The sequence below is a fragment of the Artemia sp. Qi Xiang Cuo genome, chromosome 16, assembly GCF_049724085.1.
Source record: "Artemia sp. Qi Xiang Cuo chromosome 16, ASM4972408v1, whole genome shotgun sequence".
NCBI lineage: Eukaryota > Metazoa > Arthropoda > Branchiopoda > Anostraca > Artemiidae > Artemia > Artemia sp. Qi Xiang Cuo.
Window position 1 is genome coordinate 53,929,613 of NC_142809.1, and position 21,473 is coordinate 53,951,085.

The 21,473-nt window shown below is 37.0% G+C and overlaps 1 protein-coding gene across 1 annotated transcript in view; it reads left to right on the top strand.

The window, feature by feature from the left end:
- The window catches only part of Fsn (F-box synaptic protein), a 62,529-nt gene that overhangs the window by 3,796 nt on the left and 37,260 nt on the right, over window positions 1-21,473 (top strand). The window contains exons 2-3 of the mRNA XM_089102651.1: window positions 16,152-16,857; window positions 19,655-19,745. Of these exons, the coding sequence (XP_088958777.1) occupies window positions 16,267-16,857; window positions 19,655-19,745 (682 nt within the window). The 5' untranslated portion in view covers window positions 16,152-16,266. The remainder of the gene's footprint in view (window positions 1-16,151; window positions 16,858-19,654; window positions 19,746-21,473) is intronic.

Sequence of the window (21,473 nt, forward strand, 5' to 3'; positions counted from 1 at the left end):
TCTTGAAAGAGCAAAATAGATCCTTAGTGTGATTAATTTAAAAAAAAACTTTTTCCAACAAACAAGTTTTCAAAGAAAGTAAAGAGCTTTATTAAGCCAAATATATGCAGAAATGAAGTCAAACAATCTTCGAAGCCTAAAACTACCATAAATCACTATCAATAAATAAATTAAAATAAAAAACAAACAGAAATTAGCTTTTATAACTGAGTCAAACTCAAGACAAAGAAAAATTAACTTATGTAGGGGGTGACAACCCCCATGCCTTCTCAAGACCAGAACAGGATTTGTGCTTTACTGAAAAAAAAAATGACTATGGATTGTCAGTTGACGCAAAATTAGGAAACACATCAAAAACAAATAAATACACATCTGTGATCATTCTTCTGGCCAAAAGTAGAAAGTTCCACATTTTTGCAGATAGGAAGCTAAAAGCTCTGAATTACGGTTCTCTGATATTCTGAATTAGATGGTGTGATTTTCATTAAGATTCTTCAATTTTAGGGGGGCGGGGTCCCCTTTTTGGAAAATCAGGCAAATTTTATCAGGCTTGTAGCATCTGATGTGTAATCCTAAACTTAATGAAACTTATATATTTGGAGTCAGCATAATGAGCCAAATCTCTTTATATATCTGGTATCAAAACTCAAATTTTTAGAGTTTTGGTTACTATTGAGCTGTGTTGCTCCTTACTTACAGTTTGTTACCACAAGCTTTTCAATATTTCTTTTTTGTTGGTTTATAAAAAACAGTATTTACAAAACCTTTTTTCCTCCTTAAGAATTGTAATTTTTGCTTGCTATTTATATATTTGTTTGTAACTAATTTTGATAATAGTTCTACTAGAGAACTTTGGATTAATGGGTATGCGGAATATTATTCAATTTAATGGATTGAAAATCTGCGTAATCTTTGGTCTTTTATAATGTAGAAGCTATTATGAACCCCTATCATTGGCCTCTCAACATGTTTTAAAAGTTTCAATCTAATTAAGTTGAGTATTCATGAGATACTGCAGACAAACACTTTGATAATGCTTGACAACCTTGAATGTTTAGATATCTTTCAATTTAATTTAAAATATCCTTCAATATACTATGTAGGGGAGAACGGGGCGAAATTGGACAGGGGCGAACTTGGACGTCGAACCTGACATCTAGCCTATTGCTTCTATCGATCCACAAAAAATAGGGTAGATGGGGCTTATGTATGTCTACATTGGCGGGAAGTTTGAAATCTAACGGAACTGTTAGCACCAGGATAAGAGGTAAGAAAGTTTTTTCATGCTTAAAAAAAAAATCTGGGAGTCGCAACATCAGCTTAATTTGCGGTAACAAAAGGTGGTAGTTTTTCTTTGTTGTTGATGTTGTACAGTTGCTAGATACATCCTCTATCTATGCCCTGAGTTTGATTTGTCTATTCCGAGTACTTCTTTTTCAGGTCGCCATTTTCTAAAATTGGTTCGATAGGGGCGAGATTGGACAGCAATTCGGGGCGACTTTGTACACTGTCCAAGGTCGATCCTTGTGCCCAACTTCACCCTGTGCTATTTTTGTTTATCATTTTAGAAAATGTCTTTACCTCTGTGGAGGCAATTTTTAGACAATTTCTTAACTAATATTTAGAGTTTGATTGATGATAGTAGATGTTGTTGATTGTGTGTAGATGTGTTTTTTTTTCGCACAACACAACGAGGTTAAGTTGGCTGTTTCATTAGCTTAATGAAAGGAGCAACATTAAAACTTAAAACGAACAGAAATTATTTGGTATATCCCCCCCTCAACGCCTCGCTCTTTACTACGCTGAAGTTTGTCTCGTTCTCGAAACTCTATTTTCTTAAAAAATAAAAAATTTTAGTGTAAAGAGCGAGGCGTTGAGGAGGGGACAACCCCTTTCATATACGGAATAATTTCTGTTCGTTTTAAGTTTTAATTACGCTCCTTACTTTCAGTTAAAAAAACTTGTCTTTTGTGATTGAATTTTAGGACGTTTTTGAATTAATGCAGATACAATTTTGGCTCATCGTACATGAATAATTCAAACAAAATTTGTATATCAATTTTATTTATTTTTTGGCTAAATGGCTTTCTCGAAATTTTGTTCTGAAGTAACTTATGAATTCACTCACGAAACAAACTATATTCGTATATTTTTATTACGTATTTTAGGGGGTCCACCCCTAGTCAATACCTCACTCCACGCTAAAGTTCAAAATTTGTTCCAATGCTTTAAGAATGACCCCTTAATCACAAAAGCCGTTAATTAAAAAAAAGTTTTTTTTTTAATTTTAATATAATTTTTTTTTAATTACATGATCAAACAATTCGTGGTAACAAACTGTAGGAAAGGAGGGACCCGGTTCATATCATTGCCTCTTAAAGCTATTTTCAGGTTATTTCCCGTGCATTTACTGTTTGTTCTTTCTAGTTGGACAATGGTTCGCAACTACATCAGGAAACACGATCTACCAGATGGCAAATCCATGGAGCAGGCAGTGAATGCAGTCTTAGAGCGTAGACTATCTATTAGAAATGCCGCAAAAACCTATGGACTGAAGAAATCAACCGTCGCCTATGCTCTGAAAATCGACAAGGAGTTACTGAAGAACCTCGAGCGAATCCAGTTACACCCCCAGGTCGCCCAAGCCCATCGCCCAACCTGAAGAGAAAAACTGTTTTCTCAAACTAACAAGAAAAAGAGTTTGTAGAGTATCTCCCAAAATGTCAGCTGATGAATCACGGCCTCACTCCGAAAGAAGCGAGGAAACTTGCCTTTGAATGGGGCAAATTGATTGGCGTCGAAACGCCGGAGAGCTGGGTGCGCGACGACATAGCTGGGGTTGACTGGTTCTCAGGCTTTATGAAACGAAACCCAGAGCTATCTATTCGTAAGCCTGAAAATACCAGCCAGGCAAGGGCGGCTGGCTTCAATTCAGTGGTTGAGAATCTGTTCTTGAACAACCCGCAGAAACTCTACGAAAAATTCAAGTTCCCAACAAATCGCATCTGGAACTGTGATGAAAGTGGGGTTCCTACTGTATTGCCAGCTCCAAAAGTAATCGCAAGGAAAGGATCGAAGCAAGTTTCCCAGACAGTGTCAGCAGAAAGAGGGGAAAATGTTACAATGCTCGGGTTTATTTCAAGCTCTTCCCCCCGTTTTTATATTCCCACGGGTGAAGGTGAACGACCGGCTTTTTTGAGAAGGCCCCCGAGGATGTCTCGGGCTTTCTCACCCTAGTGGTTTGATGACTTCCATCAACTTTGTAGCTGCTATTGAGCACTTCATCAAGCTGGTGAAGCCATCGAAAGAAGACCCTGTGCTACTGCTACTTGACAACCACGATAGCCATGTTTCGGTGGAATTAGTGCGGCTGTGCAAAGATAATTGGGTCCACCTCCTGACCTTTCCTCCCCATTGTTCCCACCGCATACAGCCATTGGACGTCTCTGTCTACGGACCATTCAAGTTTGCGATGAGAGAATCACTGAACACCTGGTTGCAGATCCATCCAGGTCAACGAATTACGATTCAAGAGACTACCCAGCTCTACAAAGACCCATTCCTTCGCAAGTTCAACCCGGAAAATATAACAGTTGGTTTCACGAAAGCTGGAATTTGGCCCTTCAACAGAAGTGTATTTTCTGAGGTAGACTTTCTACCTGCTGAGGTGAAAAATCGTCCACCCCGGACAATTCGTTTCTCGATATGGAGCCAATACCCTCTCCCTCTCCTCCTCGACCTTCTCGTCCCCAAAGCGAGCTAGAAAAACTGAAGCAGTAAGACCCTATCCAAGAGCAGATATGACAAAGCCCAGAAGGAATAAGAGAAAGCAAGTTCGAACTCGTATTCTTCCGAGACACCTGAAAAAGATTATTTAAAAGCTGAAGCAGGATCGAGAAAGAAAAAGCAGAGTAAAAAGCCTATACCCATGCAGGCCAAGCAGCCCACTGCCAAGAAAAGAAAGCAAATTGAATCTCCAGTGGAAAGTAGTGGCGATGACGTTGAACTTGACGACAATTCATCTGACGATTCTCTGCACCTCCATGAGGCTGATAAGGATGACGTAGACAAGGACATTCAAGCCGGAGACTTTGTTCTTGTCAAGTTCGAGTATGGAAAGAAGAAAGCCCTTGTGTATTATGTTGGCGAAGTTCTTGATGTTGTAGAAAAGCAGTTTGTGAGGGTTAACTTTCTTCGGAAACAAGGGGACAAATTCATGTTTCCACAGCTTCCCGATATTGCTGAGATAGACATTACCAACATAGAACTGAAGCTTCCTGTCCCCTCTTCAGCTGGTGGAACCGGTTGTGCAGTTCAGGGGCTTGTCTTTGGTTGTGATCTTTTGATGTACGCTTTAAAATGACAATTCTAGTTGAAACCCGGATGCCCGTGCAATGTTCCTGGCTGATTTTTTTATGCGATTTTGAGTTTTCATATGATTTTGAGTGATTATGTATCACTTTACACGAAAATTCTGTATTTGGATAAAGTTTAATTGCTTAAAACTGTCTTGTCCAAGGTCACCCCATGCCTGTCCAATTTCACCCCGTGTACGTGGTAAAACTGGACACTTGACAAGGTCCTACTTTCATTGTACTCACGCTTCAGGGTAATCTCTAAGAAATCTGAAAAAATTCACCATTATTTGCCAGACTTTTACCTTTCTAACGACCCACACTAAATTGTTTTATGTCAATCCAGTACCTAGTTGTGCTTGGAAAACTAAAAAGTGTCCAAGTTCGCCCCGTTCTCCCCTAAGTCTTAATTCAATACCTTTCCGGATTCCTGGGACATTGCAGGCATATTCTTCTGACCATCTGGATACACATTTTCTTTGATTCAGCTCAACACCCCAGCATTATCCCGTGAAGGTTTCAACTTGAACCTAAAGATATTCCTAAGATCTTGCAGAGTCACCCTTTTGACAATCAGGAGACATACAGTTTGTTTTGATTTAGTTCAGCATACTTTAGAAGTTTCAACATAATAAACAAAATAAGGTTTTCTTTGAAAACCTTGGTTGCACATATTTTATTTTCATTTAAATATCACATGCCTTTACAGTTCCAAAAGGAATATCCTTAGCTGTTCCTGGGATATTGTACAGACCTGCTTCTGACATTTTGGATTCACATGGTCTCTTTGATATAGTTTTGCATGTCCCTTCAGTTTTGCTGAATGATTTAACTTAGCATCTTATTCTGTTAAAGAGATATTGCACTACCTTAAAAATTACCATAAATTGCAACTAGGTGTCATTTGAGGTGTCACTTTGTAAATTTGAATGCATATATTAGCAGAAGTACCCATAGTTGTAGAAATAGCAACTGAAATTGCAGTTTCAATTGTTTTAGTTGTAGTTGCAGTTGTGAGTAGTCACAATCATTCCAAAGTAATTACACTTACAATCACAAGTAGTTGTAGTTCCTATTTGTTGTAGTTTCAATAGCTGTTACAAGTACTTGAAGTCACAAGTAGTAACAGTTGCAATAAAAAAGTAGTCACAGTCATAGTTGCAATTTAGTGGTTGTTATAAGTTGCTAGTGTTGCAGCTAGTTGCAGTTGGAAGTAGTTACAGTCTTAAGTAGTTACAGTCTTAAGTAGTCACAGTAGTAGTAACAGTAGGCTACTAGTAGTAGAAGTAGTACTAGTAATACCAGCAGTAATAGTTTGAGCATGCATGTGGTGTGTTTTGGTTAGTTCAGCATCACCTGTAAGTTTCAACTTAAAGCTGTAAGCTATTTCTGGTATATTGCTGATATGCTCCATTGACACCCTTCATGTGCATGAAAGTTTGACCCTTTGCCTTAGTTTTGCCTTTTTTTTATTTTTAAATTTGTGGCACCAGGCATAATTAAATATTTAATTTGATGCAAGTCTTTTATTGAGGTTTTAGATGACTGTTAAATGCTCTTTTGAAAGAGTCAGCAGAGGAACTTTTAGGGATATTTTCTCCAGGAAGTTAATTCCAGATAGAAGAACAACATTGAATGAAGCTGTTTTTTTAAATACTCTGTTTTTAGCTTGCCATCCTCAAGATAATTTGACTGAGCTGTGTGCCTTTGTGTCTGTCTTGTTGTTTGGAAGTTTTGGGGCAGAACACAAGAAAGCTCTGGAGAATGAGGTAAATCTGTATACTTGTTGAAAACAACCATCAGTGCTACATCTTACCACTTACTAACAAACTTGAGAGAGTCATGGAAACTACTGAACCTACCCTATTAGCTTTATTCTTGATCTTTTGGAGTGGTGCTGAAACATTTTTAGAGCCCCATCATATTGTAGGTATCTGTACATGGTGATGGGTCTGATGCAAGACTTGTAAAGTGACAAGATTGAGGAAATCAATAAGAATTCCAAATAGGGATAGGTCCTTTTATTAGACAGTGAAACGAAAATATAAAAGAAAGACTAAATATTTCGATGACACAGTCGGTCATCATCAGTAGAGTTACTAACTTATCAAAATTAAAACAAACTGCTTTTATACTAAACAAAATAATCACTTCTGGGTCAAAGCAAGTTACCAGTCCATTGACTTAAAAAGTTCACTAACTGTTCTTGAATTTTTATTTGTATACAGCGTTGAGTAAAGGTGGTATAAGTTACTTCGAAACTGTAGGTCAAAGCAGGTTACCGGTCCATTGACTTAGAAAGTTCACTAACTGCTCTTGAATCTTGTAATATTGCGTTGAACATTCTTCTGATTAAAGATGAAATAATGATGAATTTACAGGTGCTAAATTTATCATTTTAATCTTCTAATAGCAAATGAAATGTTGCTGATTCTGAAATTGGTCTGTCATCCCCATATATACAACGTAACTATTATTCTCCATGACCACACTGCCTTTTCTATGACGAAATCAATAAGAATTCCAAGTAGGGATAGGTCCTTTTATTATACAATGAAAATAAAAAATAAAAGAACGACTCTAAATATTTCGATGACACAGTCAGTCATCATCATCAGTAGAGTTACTAACTTAATCAAAATTAAAACAAACTGCTTTTATACTATGGCTGGCCCCCAGCCCCCCATTGCACTTCCTGGCTGAAGGGCCACAAAACGGAGATCAGCACCTTTGGTTTGGACCTTAAGGGTCTAGTGCTGTCATACCTACTTACTTACTTACCCACGATTGCCAAATTGTGCGAATTTTGTCTTTGCAAACTGTGTTTAAATGGAATCAAGTCTGTCCTTTTTCCTCTGTGAGAGTAATTGCTTGTGTGCCTTTTGTTTTGTTTGGGCAGCTTTTTTGCAGTGAATTTTTAACCAAGGTTTGTCATTACTCAATACTGGGATCTGGTTTGATGGGATATATCCTGCATTACTGTTGAGTATGGCCTGTTGGGGCTTTTAGGTAGCTTTCTTGGCCCTTCAAGGAGGAAGGATCTCCATTGCTGAGAAGCAAGTTAAGTTTATTTAGGCATCCCAATCTCCTCTTTTATATTGCAAGATTTGTTGCTAATTCTTTTTGGGGAAAGGAATCCAAAGATTCCCATGTGCAATGATGGTAACGTAGTCACTTGTGAAGACATTATTGTCAACCTTGAAGGAATCTGGGTGATCTGTAAGGAGATGAAGACATGATCTGTTTGGATTATGGTTAGGTATGGAATTCAACTAGTTGATCAAGCCCATACAAAAGAGAAAGATCACACAAGTCTGGCCCTTTCTTAGCAGTGTTCTTGCTATAGAGCCATACACTATGAATGACGTTGAAATCTCCGTGGATGATAATGGAAGAATCAGCAGATTTGTCCTGAATGCAATCGCGGGAGGTTTCAGGGAAGAAGAAGAAGGGAGGTTTCAAGGTAGCTAATGACCAAAAAATATCTACAACTTCTAAAGCAGCAACCTTTTAAGAAAATCGAAATATATTTTCTTGTGATTATTATCAATTCTAATCAGCAGTTGTACCAAACCAATTCTGTTCAAGACATCCTCAGGGCTATACTGTGGTGTTTATCCTCCCCCATAGTATAGTGCAGACGGTTTGATATATTCTATTTTCCCTTTTTGATTTAGTTTTATTTCTGTGTTTAAAGCTTTTTCCAATAGGCGATGATTAGAAGTCCTCCAAAAAAAAAGTCCCCCCAGATCCCAAATCAATTTTCAGTGAAAGTGTCATAGTGAAAGTTTCCCATCCTGGCTGGTCAAGCACCCTATCTCAAAGTTCTAATGATAGCTCCAATTCGGACAATAGGACAATGATAAGTGTAGGGGCTAATGTAACCATAGATGATAATGGGTTTCAAGAGGTCCTCTCTAGAAGTTCTAAAAAAAGGAAAAAAATCTCCCCCATTAAAAGCATTTCCCCTCTCCCTGCCCAAGATCCCCCCTCCAAAAATTTAGGAATTTACCTTAAAATTACTCCCACTACCCCCTTTGAAATAAAAATTATCACTACAATATGAGTTGCAATTTTTAAATTGCTAAAATCAATGTTTTCTCTTAACATTAACCGTGATGGATCTCTGCTAATAGCTGTAGAAGATCAGACGTCAGCAGATACAATAATTAACCTTAAATCCCTTCTGAATATCCCAATTATTGCATCTAATTGGAACCCTAAACAATCACCAACAAAAATAGTAGTTTACAATGTTCCCCCAGAGATATCTACTCAGGAGTTAAAAGAAGGCCTTTCAGATAGGGCTGGAAACACAATCCCAGTTGAGGATGTTACCCAACTTGGAAAACCCAACTCTAATGGCCTAAAAACTAGTTGATCATTCTTATTCACACTGAAGGATAAAATTGATATCCCAGAAAAATTATTCCTATTTGGGCAAATCAAACCACACAAGGAATACAAACCTAAGCCTATTCAGTGTCAGAAGTGTTTCAAACTGGGACACACAACAAACAAATGCAATGAAATTCTCCAAGAGTGTAGTAATTGTAAATCTTTCCATCCTAAAGAGCTGACAACTTGCAACAACACCCAGCCTACATGCATCAATTGCAAAGGCCCACATGAATCTACAAATAAATCATTATGCCCTGCATACAAGAAAAGAGCTCTAACACTCCAAATATCAACAGAGAAGGCCATCCCATACCCCTTTGCAGCAATGAAAGCAAATACTGCCCAACAATACCAAATAAAGCCTGCAATGAAACCAACCAAAACCCCTAAGTCAAATGCCCCCAATGCATCAAGCACCCCATATAAAACACCATCTTCTAAGCCCCTAGCTCAAATCCCTATCAGAAGGAATCACCAAGCCAACAAGCCTCCTTGTCCAGTGAGATGAGGCCAGCCTGGCCCTCCCTCCCAAGAAGAAACAAACCAGAAACACTACCAGGAATCAATCCCTTAACCAACAAACAGGATGCACTACCAAAACTGCAATCCCCAAATATATGCTTATTCATTCAAAACTGTAATGCAGTTCAGGGCATGAACATACATCCACTACAGAAAACAAAAATTATTGCAGAATTGGCAAAAATCTACATCCCAGATGATATGCTCATTCAAGCAAAAAAAGATCTTGCTTTACTGTTAACAAAGCTGAACATTGATACACAGTCGTATGAAGAATAAATCAACAACCCAACATTTATCAATACTCCAATGGAATGTAAGATCACTCACAGAAAATAAGCTAAATGAACTAATATCATTTATGAATAATAATTCGATTAATATTGCTTGCCTCCAGGAAACTCATTTAACCCAAAATCAACAAATTAAGTCTCTGGGATATACTATCCTAAGAAAGGATAGATCTTCAGAGAGAAAAGGAGGTGGTGTAGCTTTATTAGTTAATAATAATATAAAATTTTGTGGCATCAATTTTCCAGATTTTGAAAATGATGTTGATGTAATTGGTATAAGTGTTTGGCTGAATAATTTAAAAACCTACATAATAAGCTTTTATAACCCTAATGGCCAAACTACAGATGCCAAGGATTTCTTTAATTATATAAATAATTCTAATATGTTAAAAAATATCATTATTTGTGGAGATTTCAATGCCCACAGCCTTTTGTGGGGAATAAACCAGCAAATAAAGCTGGTAAATTTATTGAGCATATGACTTCAAATAATAATGAATTAGTTGTTGCTACCCCTCCAAACCTGAATACTTATTTCAACCCCAAAACTGGCAGTTTCTCCACAATTGACCTACAAATTGTGTCTTTAAATTTTTTGAACAAAATTTACATAAATAAAATTGATAGTCTATGTACAGACCACTTTGCTATAGTTTGCTCCCTAAATGAACCTGCTGAAACTTTATCTCATACATCCAAATATATCAACACTAAAGCAAATTGGTCTATTTTCCAAAATAAGCTAAATGATGAAATTACAAGTTTCACCCAAAGTTCATGCATTTCCAACACAACAGTTGACACACATGCTGAAGCGTTGACATCTTTACTAATAAATACAGCTAATCATGCTATCCCCAGGACAACACCTAAGAAAACATTCCCTAAACAAATTCCTAAAGCATGGTGGACAAATGAGTGCCTAAATAAATGGAGGATAAAAAAGGCAGCTAGGACAGAATTCATAAAAAAACCAACACCTACTACATATTTAAAAAAATTACAGGCAGAATCTAATCTAAAAAGGACTATAATAGATGCTAAATATAAATACTGGAATAATTTTGCAAATAATCTCTCCAGAGAAACAAATGAGCCAATTATACATAAAGTCATAAGCCACAAATGTGGGAAAAAGACTTCTCCCAACCCGCTCCTGTATGAGCTTATACATAATAATACCCATTATGACAATGATAATGAAAAGGCTAACCTATTTGCAATTTTTTTTGTTAATAAGCTAACATAAAATAATCAAAGCAAACTGTCCACAATTCCTATGAACCCTAGTTACCAACCCCGCCCAGGATCCGAGTACATAACTAATCCATTTTCAATCCAGGAATTGAATAATGCAATACATCATATTAGGTCCAAAACTAGCAGTAGCTATGACAATATACACCCTACATGGATAAAGAATCTCACACCTTCATACAAACAAGAACTGCTAAATTGTTATAATCACGCTTGGGCATCGTCTAGGTTCACCAATATATTGAAATGTTCTTCAATCCTACCAATACTAAAGAAAAATAAACCAAAAGATAACACTTAGTCTTATAGGCTCATAATGATTACACCTGTGATGGGGAAAATAATGGAGAAAATGATTTATCACAGACTCCTCTGGTTTGTTGAGAAAAATAACATGATCCCACACACTCAAACTGGATTCAGGAAATACCACTCCTCAACAGATGCTTTCATTTTGCTAACAAATGCAATAAATGAATCTTTCTCAAAAAATAATATCCTAGTGGCAGCTTTCCTCGATTTTGAAGGAGCTTATGACAATGTGAACCACCAAATCCTTTTAAATAAACTTGCAAACCTTGGAGTACCTCCTAAGCTAGTATCCTTTATTAAATCCTTCATAGAAGTGCGAAGTTTCATTGTATGTGTTGGTTCAGCCTCTTCACCCCAAAAGACAATTTCCAAAGGCCTACCTCAGGGAGCAGTCCTCAGTTGCCTCCTTTTTGCCCTATATCTCTGGGACATGAACCTACCCCACAAGAATCTACAATATGCTGATGATCTGGTGCTATGGTCATCTGGCAACACCTTTCAGATAGCACAGTCAAATCTGCAAAAGTCACTTTTCCAGTTTGAAAAATTCTCTCAACATTCAGATTTACCCATTGCACCCACCAAGTCAAAAATAATCCAATTTCACCGGAAGCGAAACCATGTTAATGCAAAACTAAATCTAAATAAAACAACTATTCCAGAAGATAATAATATTAATTACCTAGGTCTCATGCTTGACCAAAAACTTAATTTCCACCTCCACATTTCAAACACAATAAAAAAATGTTATAGAAAAGCAAATATACTAAAAAGACTTCTTTCCACACCCTGGGGTTGTAAGGAGAAAACCTTACTCCAGTTTTATAAATCACATATAAGACCCCATATTGACTATGGGCTCATTGTCTATGGTGCATGTGCAAAGACCCAGATGCAAAAAATTGAAACAACACAAAATGATATAATACGTCTCATATTTGGTCTTAGGAAACCCACAAGCACCAAGTTACTGCTTATGGAGAGTGGATTAACAACAATAAGGGAGAGACCTAGCTTTCTCTTGATAAAACATCTTACAAAAATTGAATCAAATAGCTCACACACATTACATAATTGGTTAAGAAATCCAGCCATGCATAGAGGTATTGCAGATGAGTATGCCAATATTCAAAAGAAGTTCCCTGTACCAGCAAAGTCTATTGCACCTACTTTCCCCTAATCCCCTCCATGGAATTGGTCATTTCCCATAATAAATACTGAATTTTCAAAATGGAATAAATATTTAACCCCCATTGCTTTTGTCCTGAAAAAATTTGCAGAACTTAATACAATTACCTATAAAAATAACTTCCAAATATTTGTTGATGGGTCAAAAATGGATGAGAAAGTTGCAAGTGGTGTTTTCCTTCCTCACCTGAACATTGCAATGGGAGAGAGATTATTTAATAATTTATCTATAATGTCTGCTGAGTTAAATGCCATAATCATGGCATTAGAACACCTTAAGCAAAACCAACCTTTGATTGAAAATTCGAATAATATTATCATCTATTCCGACTCTTTATCAAGCCTTGAGTTGCTGGCCTCAGCTCCTCAATATAAGTTGGACATTGACACTTATCATTGTCTCAGTATTATTGATAATCTTGCTTCAAGTGGCATAAAAACTTACTTTCAGTACATTCCTAGCCACTCTGGCATAAGTGGTAATCATCAGGTTGATGAAATAGCAAAAAATGCTATAAATATTGACCAGCCAAGTGGGAGACCAATCCCAATTAGAGATATTTACCGATGGAGGCTATCAGATATTAATTTTAATAAGATTAATCCTATCCTTTCCCCTTTCCCAATAAGTATCTTTCTAAAATTTATCATAGAATTCGTTCTGGAACAAATGGCTTAAATTTCCTTGCATTCTCATATAAGCTTTCTAATTCAAGTGGTTCAAGTCCCCTGTCCCCTCTTTGCAGGCATTGTAATATGAATAATGAAACAATTGACTATTGCCTATTTGAATGTAATATGCTGACGTCTGCACAACATACCTTGCTTTGTAAACTGTTAAAATACTTCAAACACCACAAAATCCCACTATCAGCCAAGAGCCTAGCCAACTGCACCTGCAAACAGAGTATAGAAATCGACATCTATCATCTTATATTTGAACTCCTAGAGTCGAAAGATCTGCTGAAAGATATCTGAATATATCTAATAAATATGAGGCAATCAAGCCAGTAGCTCTGTAGCCCACAGAGTGAAGCAAAAGGAAAAGGGCTAAATAGTTATACTGAAAAGCCCGCCTGCTGTTAAATAGAAGAAGAAGAAGAAGACCTGGCAGATTGGAGGGTTGTTTATAGTCCCAGTGATTATAGCCTATTCCTGAAGGGTCACCATAACCCACAGAGTTCCTTTGCTTGTTTAGTTTGGGAGATTCAGATACGAGTATTGTATACAGTTCTGCTATAAACGAAAACACCTCCTCCTCCATGTTGTGTACCATCAGTGCGTACTTGGTCTTGTTTGAAGAGCATGTAACCCAGTATGGCAATCTTACTGCTCTCTATCTCGTTGTTGAGATCGGTCCCCATAAAGCAGATAATAAAGGGCTTCACAGAGTTAACCAAATATAAGAACTTGTCAAATTAGGTTCTGAAACTCGTAGGTTGCTTTGGGCTACTATAAATCAGTCTGAATGGATTGTCCCTGGGCGTGCCAAAGGTCTTCATCAAGAGGTCAGTTTGTTCTGAGGCTTATTTTGATGAATTGTAACCATGTAAAAGACACCTTGTCAGGTGGTTAGCCCAACACAGGCCAAGAGATCTAAAGGCCAGTGCATTCCTTGGATGGGGAATGGAGCTTAAACACCTTTAATCTATCCTCAGCATAGGAGATGGTGCCCCAGCATAGGTTGAACCTATGACAGGTTTGGAGCAGAGTATTTACATGACACCTCCCACCATCTAGAGTGTGGACTAAGATTAATAGAAGATAGGGCACCATGAGAAGATTTTTCAAAACCACCTCACCACCCTTAGTAGTTGTTGTAGCATTAGTAATAATAGCAGCAGTAGTATGTATGTAGTGCTGTTTGTATAGTTTATCATCCTTCAATGTGATCTGGAAATTTCATTTTAAAGGTCAAAGTACTTTTGACATATTGATCAGACATCCTTTTGAAAGCCCACATGCACATAGTTTGTTTTAATTTAGTTCAGTACCCACTTCAAGCTTCTTAATAGTCTTACTTAAATAATCTTAATCTTAGAAATAGTAGTAGCTGTACTAGTAGTAAGAGTAGTAGTAGTGGTTGGTAGTACTTGCATGGGCATACATTTTGATTAGTTCAGCATTCCCTCAACATGCCCTAAAAGTTTTAACTTAATGATTTTATCCATTCCTGAGATATAGCTGATAGGCCTACACCTTTTTAACAACTTGAATGCACATACTGAGTTTTGATTTAGTTCAAAGCTCCCCATAACACTCCCTGTAACTTTCATATTAGTACTCTTAGCCATGGAAGTAGTAATAGAAGCAGTAGTAGGGGTAGCAGTAGTAATAAACACAAAGTGCCATTTCGTTGGATCAATATCCCCCTCTGCATGTTCCAAAATTTTTATTTTACTGCACTAAGCCACTCCTTAGATATTACTGATGCACCTTTTTAACAACCTGAATGCACAAAGTATGTTTAGATTTGGATCAGAATCCCCCTTAAAACTCCCTGAAAGTATCAGCCTTATAACCTTAGTAGTTGTAGTAGTAGCGGTAGCGGTTGTGTAGCAGGCACATACTGGCTTTTAGTTAATTCAGCATCTCCCCCAACATTTCCTTAATATACATTTCCTAAGGTCCCCCTCAACATTTCATTCAAGTTTTGCCTTAATATCATTAGCCTTGGAAGTAGTAGCAGTATTAGTAGTAGTGTTAAAAGGGGTAATAACAGTAGTATGCACATAGTGCTTTTTGGTTTGTTCAACATCTCTCCCAACATTTCCCAAAAGTTCCATGTTGATGCCCTAAATTGTACCTGAGATACTGCTGATTTGCTTTTTTAACAACCTGTATGCATATAGTGTGTTTTGATTTAGTTTCCCACCCCCTCAAGATTCCCTGAGAGTGTCTCCTTAATACCCTTAGCCTGATTAGTAGTCGAGATTGTAGTAGTAGCAGTAGAAGTATGTCTCCGGCTCCTTTTGGTTAGTTCAACATCCCCCTTAACAAGTCCCGAAAGTTTCAACTTAATATCCTAAGCTGTTCCTGGGATATTGTTGATATGCCTTTTTGACAACCTACATGTCCAAAGTGTGTTTTGATGTAATTCAGCATCATCTCAACATTCCCTCCTAAGTTTTTTTCCTAATTTTAGGTTAACTTTTTTCACATTTGTGTTATACTTTATTTCGTAAGTGTTGAGACATAAATTTTGCTAGTGCATGAGATCATATAGGCTAGGTCGTTTTTGTAGATTTGATCTAATGTTAGCCAGTGCAAAAATGGTGGTTTAAGTACAGAAGGTTGGCCTTTGGCAGCTAATTGCTGCTGTGGGTCTCAAGCAGTAGTAGACAAAAATATCTAGACAGTTAAATAAAATAAGCTGTGTGTGAAACTCAAGCATAGAAAGAAGCAGGTGAATGTTTTTTTCCAGAATTAAGGCTTTGTTGACATATGCTCCTATTTCTATCCTTATTTATAAGTGAGTGAGGATTTGCAGAACTGGATGAGAATTTTTAATTCAAGATGGCTGGAAGTAGCTTATCCATATCCAGTAAAAATTTCAACTTACAGATTATAGTTCTTGACATATTCTTAGAAAATTGGACATCTTTGTTTATCTCACCATGCATTGGATAAGTACATGTATATCAAGGCTTGCGCTTTTTTATATTAAACTTTTTGTCCTGTGAATAGGTAAGCAGTTTGCCCAGACCTCTTTCTTTATTTTTGGTATTCATCATTCATTTTGGGCTGCTGAAGCTTAAAGTAAAATTTTTATCCAAAATTTGTATCTATCAAAACTATTGATCTAATACTTTGTGTTTTGCAGGAACAGTTATTAGCTGCAAGACTTGATGAATAAGAAAAGAGTGGCTTTTGTACCATGAGAATTTCTTATAAGTGAAAGTAAATCCTTGTCTAAACAAGTATTTATGTGAAAAAGAATGTTGATTAAAAACTTCACGTCAATACTAAATCTACCAGAAGATATTTATGATGTGATATTTGCTTACTTATCACTTGATGATGTTTTCAATTGCATGCAAGTCTGCACAAGATGGTTTTATATATTAGAGAAAGGAAATTCGGAAGTTTGGCGGAACCACAGTTTGAAAACTCTTCCAAGGGAAGCATTAGGATCTAAGTTATTAAGTTCATTGGCCTCACATAAGTCCAGATTAAAGGCCTTTAAATATGCATGGAATCCAAATGACTGTTCTCCCCATGTTTATATAAAATCGAACGGTTTTACTCTTCATAGAAATCCAATTGCTCAAAGTACAGATGGTGCAAGGGGCAAGTTAGGTTTTAAAGCTGGAAGACATTCTTGGGAAATAACATGGGAAGGGCCTCTAGGAACTGTTGCAGTTGTTGGAGTAGCAACCAAAGATGCTTCTTTGCACCAAAATGGATATCTTGCTTTATTAGGATCTGATGACGAAAGCTGGGGGTGGAATTTAGTTGACAATGACTTATTTCATAGTGGTGAGGTGCAGGGAAATTATCCCCAGTTCAACAATCCTCCCAAATATCAGGTATGTATATTATAAATGGCAAATTAAGCTTAAGGTTTGTAGAAACTTTATTCCAGGAAAATATTTGAAGCAATGCATATATTTCCGTCAAGGCTATACCCAGGATTTTTGTTTAAAAAATAATGACATGTAACTTCCTGATCATTTAGAAACTTCTATATTAGACAGTTTAGTGAACTTGGTCAAGGATATTCAAAAGATTATTTTACTGGCATATTTTAGCCATGTTTTACTCCATTTGCAACCAAAAATGTTTTCTTTAGATTTCAGCTTAAAATCTGTCTTAATGAAGAGAAAATAAATAGTTTGATAAATATAGTTGGGGTAGATGTATTCAAGAATATATATGGATATTGTAAAAGTATTACATTAAGCGTAAAGTAATTACTCTTTTCTTCTAAGACCATAGGTACCAGAGGTGCGCGCGTGTTTAACCCTTGGGAAGGGGAAAGTTGGGCTGAGGATTTGTTTTGTAAGAAAGAAGATTGGAAACACAAGACGAAACTTTTTTTCTGCTGCTTTCCTGGGGTATCCTTTTGATAGTTGAGAGGGGTGGGGGTCAGCATTTTCTTATGTATTTTTTCAATTTCAAAATATCTTTTGACCAATAAATTTGAGAGACGTGGTGAGTCGTTTTTATAGACCCTTCTTACTTAGAAATCAATTGAGCACATTCTGTGGCCCATGTGAATCTAGTTAATAAACTAGACATGAGAAGATGGTTACAAGAAGAAATTAAAAGAGAGCTGGAACTTCACGGGAACGACCAAAAAGTAGAGCTCTGAATAGAGTGAAGTAGAGAAGAAAAAGTAGAATGAAGAATGCATCTGTATCGGATTCCAGTGGCAAACAACAGCGATGAGATGTTACTAGTAGTAGTTAGTGGTTAAAACGAAATATAATATGTATATATTGCTATAAAATTGTATAATTCAATTTGAAAATGGAGAATTTATAAAAAAAAACCAACATGTTTTGATTTTTCTTCTGAAAAAAAAACACTGCGGAAGCTTGAAGGGGGGGGGGGGGAGCTTGGCTGATTTTAGTTGATGGTCCTGGATATTCTACTAGATACATGTGTGATAGTAAATAGCAGACCGCATATGCCATGCTGGTATCGGGTGAATTTTTGGTGCCGGTTGAGCTACATGTCGCGGGTTCCTTTTGCGCGAAGGGAGATGCTCAGGGGGGGGGGGAGGATTTCACGAAGCCGTGGATTTTCCAAAATACCGATAACAAATTCAAAACCAATTCATCACGGCGTGTTGAAAGAGTTGTAAGTGAAATTTGTTTTAAAAGGGAGCAATAAGGGACATTGGGAGATTTAGACACTACCAGAAGACCTCGGTCTTGGATCCTTTCCAGGCGTTTCTTCTGGTCCGAAGTCAGGTCGTAATGCCAAACGGGACAAGCATATTCTATCAGCGGTCTGACAAAAGTAAAAAAAATACGTAATAGGTGGGGATTGGGACGCCATGACGAGCAAGGAGTGTTAAAGAAAGGATACCCAGGTTTGCCCGTTTGGTCATCTCCTGTGTCTGTTTTTTCCCACTTAAGGTCATTTGTGAGATATATTCCCAAGAGTTTGATGTCCATGATGCCTGAAATATTTTGTAAAGCAAGGGATGAAACTGTCTCTCAGAGAAGAAAAAGTTGATACGAGTGATTTTTCATGATTGATGATCATTCTGCCCTCCTCAGCTTGGCGCGGTAAACTTGCCATTAATCTGTCTGCCTTACTTGAAACACTCTTTTCACCTAGCTCCAGAACAGAAACGTTTATGAAAAACTAGCAAAGATAAGCTCAGAACAAATGGCACCAAACAGCTTAAAAAAGCACACCTCTCCTTTGAAGATGTATTTGTCTTTGGGAATCAACAAATTGTTAATGTTTGAGTTTTTATGGAAGAAAAGCGCTGTCAAATTTTAGTTGTTAGTTTTGCTTATTTATTTTCACGGGTCAACATGGCAACACTGACGAGAATGGTGGTAGTGTCCTAAAAGCTTCATAATTTTGAAACAACTAAATGAAAAATCATGTAAAATTGCGCTTTTCAGGCGTGAACAGACCTGGCTATGGCTCCAACTTCTAAAAACTTCAGTTTTGATGTCTTCTTAAAGTCTTACTTGCACATTGTAATAAAAACCACAGTTTTGTCTTTGTTGTAGATCATTTCTATTGAGAAGCTTTTTGCTTAGCAGAATATGCCTCAGTATAATCAAACCATTTTATACCAGAGTAGAGTAGAATAGGGCAGCCCAATAGGTGGTTCGACTGGGTACGCAACATGGATATCCTCCAGTCCTTTAAATTACCACCCCTGTCCGAACAGCTTGAGTCCCGCTCGCTGTGTTGGTACGGTCATTTACTTCACCTACCCACTGAAACACCTGTCCGCCTTATATTCGACTTCGATCCAACAGCAAGCGCCTGGAAACGGCCGAGAGGTAGATCACGTATGAGATGGGTGGATATCATCCGCGATCGAGTCACAGCATAGGGCATTGACCCTAGTGAAGCTCCTACCCTCGCCCAAAACAGGCCACTCTGGAGATGACTAACGGCGCTGACGTCTGGTTCCCTCTACGCTGGCGACGCTGCCGAGCAAGAGCTTTAAGTCAAGTAAGTCAAGTCAAGCTGTTTGATAGTAAGCTGAATTCTCTATTCTTTCATTTCTGTCCTTCTAAGAGTTATTATCCTTTTCTTTTGACTAATGTATAACAAAAAGAAAAGTAGTTGGGTTTGTTTTAGATCATAAACATTAGTTTATTTATCTTCTGTTTCTTTTATTCTTAGATTGGAGACCGAATCCGTGTGATTTTGGACTGTGAGGAGAATACACTTGCCTTTGAGAAGCATTATGAATTCTTAGGAGTTGCATTTAAAGGTATGCTTGACCACGTAATCACACGTTTTTGTCATGGTTTATATAAGGCTGGTGCATAAGTAAAATATATAATTTTGAAATATGCCCTGGAAATACAATAATTCAGTTCAATCGAATCTTTGTTAGTCAACAATGGTTTATATAAGGCTGGTGCATAAGTAAAATATAATTTTGAAATATGCCCTGGAAATACAATAATTCAGTTCAATCGTAGCTTTGTCAGTCAACAATGGTTTATATAAGGCTGTTGCATAAGTAAAATGTAATTTTGAAATATGCCCTGGAAATACAATAATTCAGTTCAATCCTATCTTTGTTAGTCAACTGTTAGTCAACAATGGTTTATATAAGGCTGGTGCATAAGTAAAATATAATTTTGAAATATGCCCTAGAAATACAATAATTCAGTTCAATCGTAGCTTTGTTACTCAACTGTTAGTCAACAATGGTTTATATAAGGCTGGTGCATAAGTAAAATATAATTTTGAAATATGCCCTGGAAATACAATAATTCAGTTCAATTGTATCTTTGTTAGTCAACTGTTAGTCAACAATGGTTTATATAAGGCTGGTGCATAAGTTAAATATAATTTTGAAATATGCCCTGGAAATACAATAATTCAGTTCAATCATAGCTTTGTTACTCAACTGTTAGTCAACAATGGTTTATATAAGGCTGGTGCATAAGTAAAATATAATTTTGAAATATGCCCTGGAAATACAATAATTCAGTTCAATTGTAGCTTTGTTAGTCAACTGTTAGTCAACAATGGTTTATATAAGGCTGGTGCATAAGTTAAATATAATTTTGAAATATGCCCTGGAAATACAATAAATCAGTTCAATCGCATCTTTGTTTATCAAATAGAAACTGTTTGATTTTGAACAGAAGCACATTTGTTTTCCCAATAATAGGGGATTCGAGTGTCATCATTGGTATGTAATTTCCTTGGAATGGAGATGTTCAGAGGAGTTTTTCTAGGAAGAATCTCCCCTCCCTTTGCAATAGGTAAGAGCGTCAGTGGTGATAATTTCATTAATTTTTTTAAGTTGTCATTTTGATTAATCATTTCTATTGGAAGAAATCATGAAAATACTTAAAGAACATTTCGTCAACTAGTGATTATGACTGAGCAGCATCTCTGAACCAAATTACTTCTGCTCCTGCAATGTCAGTTTTGCAACATGAGGGCATGTATTGTCAAAATTCACCAAAATGGGCAGAAGAATATTTTTTTTCTAAAAAGAAGGCACGAATAGTGCTTTCTTAAGTAATCTCCAAGCTACAAAAGTAAAAGGTGATTAAAAAAGGCATACCCTGAGGTAACCTTGCGCAGAGTTTGAATATATAAAATGAGCCTCCCCCCTTCCCTCCAAATAAAATTGGAATTGGACTGAACTAGAGCCTTCCTCTCTTTGACGGGGATTCTGCTGATGACTTTACACACTTATCATTTTTCATCTTAGAGGGAATTGCAGAGAGGTGTGGCCTAAATCTCAAACGCAGCCGGACCAGCCGGACTTTCAACTAGCGTGAAGAACAAAAAAAAGTCTTCCGTAACCTTGTTAAGACCCTCCTAAAGTTGATTCGCCTTAAGAGGCGAGTTGGAATTGATAGGAGGTTGGGAAAATTCAAATTGGGAGGTTGGGAGGAGGTGGTTGGAAACTTCAAATACATGGACGCTATTAGTAAATTTAATGGAAACCCTGTGTCTAAAATTACCACAC